The sequence below is a fragment of the Populus alba genome, chromosome 14, assembly GCF_005239225.2.
Source record: "Populus alba chromosome 14, ASM523922v2, whole genome shotgun sequence".
Taxonomy (NCBI): Eukaryota; Viridiplantae; Streptophyta; class Magnoliopsida; order Malpighiales; family Salicaceae; genus Populus; species Populus alba.
Window position 1 is genome coordinate 11151081 of NC_133297.1, and position 6894 is coordinate 11157974.

The window sequence follows — 6894 nt, forward strand, 5'->3', positions numbered from 1 at the left end:
CTGATGGCCATTGAAATAACGGAAAAAACCAGAAAAAAAACGCTAGAATTATATTCTTTTTTTGGATTCCAAGGGCAAAATTTGTATTTTAGTGCTTTTGTTAATTTAATTTTGTTGAATGCATTAGTTTTGTTGTAAGGGATGATCTTCAACATAAACAAAAATAAAAAATAAAAATAAAATTAGTTCGTATAATTTAGTCTAAACATCTACAATTAGTTCATATAAAAATAAAATGGATATTTGTGATTAAGCACACATGTTTTTTTTACTATTATTATTGAACTCGAATATTAAATTAATACAATTTATTAGATATACTTAATGTGAAAAACCATCTTTAAAACTATGAAGACAAAAATTAATCTCAATTAATACAGAAAATAACTCCAAATATCGGGAGAAAAAAAAATCCTTCTGTATACTAAATTACATGTTTCTAAATCTAAAATAGTTTACATATAAGATTTAATTAATAAAATCGGCGATGGAACATTAGTTGCATTTTCATGAGAAATATTACCCTTGACAATTACAAAAAGGCCCACGGTGTCCAACCCCATATGACAGAGGATAGGATGGCGGGGGCATGTGCCGTTAATCATTACGTCACGGTCTGTCTGTGTTCCGTACTGCATGGTGGACCTAAATTATTATTTTTTTGCCCTCATCTCCAAGCCCAAAAAAGACACACATTTCTTCACTGTTAATTAAAATCTTTGCTTTTGCTCAGTTCAGTCTTTTGTTTTTCTTTCTCTTTCCAGTCAACGCAGAGCGACACTCTCTCTTTCTCCAGCTCTTGGAAAATGGATAGCCAAGATCCCAGAAAGAACCCTACACACACACCAGGTTTGTTTCTTCACTCCACCCTCTTGTTTCTTCTTCTTGTTTTTTTTTCAATTAATGGTTTTTTTTTTTGGTACTGATATATAGAATATGTTTGTTCGAAATCTTTTTTTCTTTTCTTTTTGGTGTCTGTTTTTTTTTAGTTTCTTCGACGGAAAAATATTTACGGGCTGTGTTTTCTATTCACATTCTGTGGAAATTCACTTTCTATATGTATTCTGTGTGTGTGAGATTATCTTGGTTTTTTCTTGAATTTCGCAGGGCATGAGAGCCATGGAGTTTATGTCTGTCACAAATGTGGGTGGCCCTTTCCAAACCCACATCCAAGTGCAAGACACAGGCGTGCACACAAGAAGATCTGTGGAACTCTTGAAGGATACAAGTTTGTTGACTCTGAGGAGACTCCACTCTCGGCCCTTTCTGATGATGACCATGGTTCTGATGAAGATCCTAAAACCTCTAGTGAGAACTCTTGTTAGAGAATTATGTTTTTTATCGCTTATAAAATGCGGGAAGAGAATGAATTTACTGTTTTGGATGCTAGATTTTGTTTTTTTAAGGGAGCCTTGGACTGCTTAAGGATAAGCTGAAATAAATATTTGTACTTGGTCTCTGATTGAGAGAAACGCTGCATTTTTTTCTTGACCAATATTTGTTAATTTGGCTGTGCAAGGTCCAAAAGGTTTGGAGAGAGGTATTAACGAGAAGGGTTGTGGTGGAGTAGGGAGCAGATCGAATAGATCAGAAGATGATGTTTTTACGGATGCTATTGCGGAATTTCCTGAAAGCGGATCTAGTCCGGCGACCGCTGAGCATACAAGGGATGTTAAAGAACCAGGAATTAACCTGGAAATCAACAAAGCCACTGCTCAATCATCCGAGGATGCTTCAGTTACTGGTCAGCTTTTAACGGGACCAGATAATCAATTGATTTGTGCTGTTTTGTCTGCATCTAAGTTTATAATATGATTAATGCGTTCTTGGGTAGCTGCAATATTCAATACTGGTCGGAAGTTGTATTTTAATTCACTGTGACTCTCTCTTGTAAATAGGCTGCATTTCATCACTGTGATTGTATTCTTGGCCATGATGGAGTCATTTTAAGTGATGGGTAGGGTGGGTTAAATACGCCACTAGGCATCATGGAATGTGATGTACGATGGTAAGTAGAATCTTTTGCTAGTACACGAGAAAAGCTTTAATTGGGATTCTGGATTGATAGGCAGGGTACTCAAGAAGGTTTAATTGTGACAAAACGCTTTTAAGACCCACGAACTTTTGATTTGACCTCTGGGCTGTTTGATGGACCTTGTTTGACATGCTCCATCTCTAGCTTCTTGGAACGGTCATGTGTCACCCTGGAGACCTTTTAGTGAGAAGCCACCGGGGTTTCACAGTTGGATTCTGTTTATTTGGATTACATCTGGTTTGCTATGCGGGATATTTCTTTTTGAATCGTGCTTTTTATTCCTGGAATATTTATAGCTTTGAATGTCATTTTAGGCGTGTAAAAGCTTTCTGGGGTAATTTAATCTTATTTTGTTTTCTTTTCTTATATACAAATAAGCGCGCATATTGATTTGCCTAGAGATGCCTGTAATTCCACTCCATTATACATGATGCACGTGTTTTTTGGTTGATGAAGTTATACTTTGTGCTTCGATTTTTTTTTTAATTTCTTTTATGTATTTAAGCTGTGTAAATTTTAGTAATGTTTTGTTCTCATGAAAATGTTTTATAAATTAGTCTTCTTAATAAGTGTCCATTTTTTTCTGCCCCTTTTCTGAAGAAGGAAAGTAATGAGATTCTGAGCAGATGTGCACAAGTAATTCCATGTGCGTTGATTCAGATCCTGTAGTCACTTACCAATAGACTCACAATACTCCCCTCCCAGAAAATGAGGGGATAGATTTTGTGGATTTAAGATTGTTACATTTTATATCCAGTAAGCATGTTGGTTTGATTGTTACTTTATGGAACAATGCAGTTATCAGTCCACCCCCAAGCAATTCAGCTGACCACATCCAAATGCAAAGTACTGAAGTTCCAGTAATTAATCTGTCTGGAAGTGCTCAAGAGTCCTCCCTAGATCATGGCTCGAATGCTACCATTGCCTCCATGACCAGATCTTTAACAGATTGTAGAGATGAAGAATCTGACTTTGAGCATAGCCATGATAATGGAAGTTCTGCATGGGACTCAATCCCCGTCAAACTTGAAACACAAACAGATGCATCACAAGAGAATAAGAAGAGCGGCACTGTCGAGGATTTGCCAGAGACTGATGCAAAAGGAAATGAAGAAACTAAATTAGATGGACAGCTACTGGATGTAGTGGTTTCAACCGATGACAATGCTGAGGATGCATCTGAGGTGGCATCTGAGTCACAGAAGATGGATGATGTAACTTCACAGCCTGTGCCTGCTGCAGAAGTCCTTCAATTGAAGGAAGGAGGCTATACTGATGGTTTAGCCTCTGGAATGTCTTTAAATGATCTCTCCCCTGAAGTTAATTTGGTTGAACCTGCACATTCTTCTATTTCCACTGCTCAGATCGAGGGGGATTCTCAAGAAATCGACTCTGCTGTTTCTGTAAATTCAGCTGTGAGTTATGATAATAAGGGAGAAGGAAATGGAAATATGCATGTGCTTATAGTTCCCAATGACATAACTGTAGTTGCTGATGCTGAGAACATGGTTAAAGGTTTTAAAGACCTCGAAGGAGGGAAACTGCCCCAACTTATGAACATGGATTCGTTTGAAGTATCTAACAATGTTAAGGATTCTGACCTTAAGAACAATCCTCGGGGTTTTAACTCAAGGCCATTGACTGAGGACACTGAAGTCTCTGCATCCAATATGCATGTTTTGAATGATAACCTTGAACCAAAAGATGGGACCAGCCAGCGTATTGTTGAAGAATTGCCTGATGAAGCAGAAGCTGATGTGCCCCAGAGATCAGAAGTTGTTGTAACAGATGTTGTGACAGGTGACTTGGAGAAGAGCATTTCTGTTCACTCTCCTGAAGATGTACCTTGTGATCATTGTGAAACTTCATCTCTAACGAGTTCTATAGAGCATGCTACAAAAGCCATATCTGATGCTAACACTGTGGTTGTGCCAATGGATGCTGAAGTTAGGCAGACAAACTTAATTGGCATGGATGATACTGGTAATGATGAAAAAGATAAAATTGAAAGTTCTGAAGTAGGTGAAAATGACAAAAACAAAAGAAATACAAAGGAGAGTTTTGCAGAAAACAGGATACCAACTTCTAAACATGCTAGTATTTCCTCTGAGCAAGCTGATCAAAGGAACAGCGTACTTGGAGATGTCAAAGCTGCTGGTCTTGAAGAGGGTAAAATAGAAAGATGCAATGTGTCTGAAATTGTAACTGAAGGTGATTCTGTATCTGGATTGGGGGAGGAAAAGCTCTTGAGGGAGCCAAAAGCAACACCTGAATCTGTTTTCAAAGTCGAATCCTGTTTTACCTCAGAGAATGATATTAATGTGTGTGAGGGAAAGTTGCCACAACTTGCTAGTATTCCCTCTGAACAAGCTGATCAAAGGAACAACGTACTTGGAGATGTCAAAGCTGCTGGTCTTGAAGAGGGTAAAATAGAAAGATGCAATGTGTCTGAAATTGTAACTGAAGGTGATTCTGTATCTGGATTGGGGGAGGAAAATCTCTTGAGGGGGCCAAAAACAACACCTGAATCTGCTGTCAATGTCGAATCCTGTTTTATCTCAGAGAATGATATTAATGTGTGTGAGGGCAAGTTGCCACAACATGAACACACAGATATAGGTGGAGTTTTGGATCCTCAGGAAAGCAGAAAGGAACCTGAAAGCAATGGTATGGCCAATCAACAAGTTGAGCGTGCTGGTGAAGTTAGTGCAGCCGTGGAATCAGATAGTGGTGGAGATGCTGAGGTATTATGGAAGTCTTCTGAAGACAAAATGGTGAGAGAGCCTCTAGTTTCTCCTTCAGAACCTTCATCTTCCCTTCAAAATTCTTCCCCTGTTGCGGATAATCAGGCCAGAGATTTTCTCGGAGTTGCATCTGGGAACACTCCTGAGTCTTTGCCTGATGAAGGTGACAATAACTTAGTTGCACAACAGGTTGTTGCATCTGCTACTGACTTTTCAGTTGATTCAATTAGCCAAACTGATAGTTTGGAAGGTCACTGGGGTTCCGTTTCAGGTATGTTTGCAATGAAAATTTAATTCCGGATTTACTACTACTTTTGATGTCATTATATTTTTTTGTAGGTGTGACATGTAGAGGCTAACTGGGACCCAAAGCCCCATCATATCTTGCATTTGCATAATACAAAGTGTTGTATAAATCTCCTTAGATTATTGAACTTCAATTGGTGTTTTAAACGATGCTAAAAAACACGCTTGTTACAATTGCTGCTATGTTCTAAACAAAACTTTAAGCAACCCAAATTCTTGTCATTTTATTGCTTATTCTTGATTAGGATTAGCTCCCTAGTCCGTAGAGCATCTATAACAAGTGTTGTCAGCTCGTTTGCAAACCATCCTTTCCATGACGCCTACCATTTTATTTTGATACCTTTACAGAACAAGGTTTGTCACTTTTCCATTAATTCAATCCATTTTGTTGTTTCTAATCCAGTGCTTTCTACCCAATCGGATATACCAGCTATTCTTGATGCTGAGCCTTTGCCATCAAATGGTTCCCAAGCATTACCAGAAGCAGAGAAAGCCACCTTGAAGAAGCCGATAGCTACTTCTGGGACAGAACATGCTGATACATCAAATATTTTTGATCCCCCATCTTTCATGACATTGGTTGAACCTAGAGATGTGGTTAACCAGAAAGCTGCTGCATCTGAAAGCCAGACAACACGGAACCCACAACAGCTAAACGCTGCTTCTGTACAAGCTGGTTGGTTTCCTTCCATTACCAATGTTTTGAATGAGTCAGAGGGGAGAAAGAAGAACGAAGAGATTATTGCCAAGGTCACAAACTGGAGCACCGGCGAACAACGCCCTTCTCTGAGGAGCCCACAACATGCTCCTTTGAAGAGCCTTTTGGGCGAGGCAAGCATGGAAACCAAATCCAAGCCACTAAATGCTAAGGAAATCCCGGTTGAAAAGGATAGCCCCGCAGCTAAAGACAACGGTGATTTGCCTAAAACAGTGAGCTCCATTCTGGCTCCTCAAGAACCTGTAGGGGAGCCTGCCAAGGTGGAAGAGAGAGCATGGAGTTCTCCAGCAAGGTACCCTGCAGATATTAAGAGAGAGAAGAGGAAAGTCAAGGGAAGACCATACTGGGCACAATTTGTTTGCTGCTCATCTGTAAATTAGCGTAGTTAATGCCCTCTCTGTATAATATAGGAATGTTGATGCATGTGGGATTTACCCCACCGAACTAGCTATAGTAAAGACTATGTTAAATCTAGTAGACATTGCTAATGTCTTTTTAGTAGTTTTTTTTATAAAATCAGAGATTGATCCATTGTTATTGGGCAATATGACGGGTATACAACTTAAATAATTAGTAAAAAACTTATAAATAAATATTTAGAATTATTTTTTTATATATAAATATTAAGAAATTAATAGATTGAATTGATTACATTCACTTATTAATTTGCATGTTGGTTATAAGACTAATAATTTTATAAAAAATAAAAATAATTAAAAATATATTTTATTTAACTCGAGTTAATCTATTAAATTTAGAATAATTAAATAAAATATGAATTAAAATAAATTATAAAGACTAAATCTTAATTAATAAAATTAAAAATATATATATAAAATAACTACTAAATTTGAATTAACTTATTAAAATTATAGCTTTAAGTCATAAAACAAAAATAATTTTATAAAAAATAAATTATAAAATTCAATTTTAAATCAATTCCATATTACCCTATATTAGCCTGCGTTGAAAAAGAATACCAAACTAAAAAAATATAGCAAACTACATGTTTTCGAGACTACACGCCTGGCCGTTGATCTTACTTTCTAGACCTGCTCGGACTGATATTGTTTGTGCCAACACCTTTCTCA

The 6894-nt window shown here is 37.4% G+C and overlaps 1 protein-coding gene across 2 annotated transcripts; it reads left to right on the forward strand.

Moving 5' to 3' along the window:
- The first annotated feature begins 692 nt into the window (after positions 1 to 692).
- On the forward strand, positions 693 to 6334 carry LOC118041777 (uncharacterized). 2 transcript variants are annotated; one of them, XM_035049269.2, is made up of 5 exons: positions 693 to 849; positions 1108 to 1308; positions 1520 to 1744; positions 2834 to 5050; positions 5489 to 6334. In XM_035049269.2, the coding sequence occupies exons 1-5, from the start codon at positions 807 to 809 to the stop codon at positions 6181 to 6183; spliced, it is 3381 nt and encodes a 1126-aa protein (XP_034905160.1). In that variant the 5' UTR covers positions 693 to 806; the 3' UTR covers positions 6184 to 6334. The 2 variants fall into 2 exon arrangements, with proteins under 2 accessions (XP_034905160.1, XP_034905161.1); XM_035049270.2 differs by having other exon boundaries at positions 5516 to 6334.
- The last annotated feature ends 560 nt before the right edge of the window (positions 6335 to 6894 follow it).

Coding starts and splice junctions, on each gene's coding strand:
- LOC118041777 (XM_035049269.2), top strand. CDS start 807: ATGGATAGCCAAGATCCCAGAAAGAACCCTACACACACACCAG. Junction 1,309..1,519: donor TGAAGATCCTAAAACCTCTA/GTGAGAACTCTT, acceptor TGGCTGTGCAAG/GTCCAAAAGGTTTGGAGAGA. Junction 5,051..5,488: donor TCACTGGGGTTCCGTTTCAG/GTATGTTTGCAA, acceptor TTTCTAATCCAG/TGCTTTCTACCCAATCGGAT.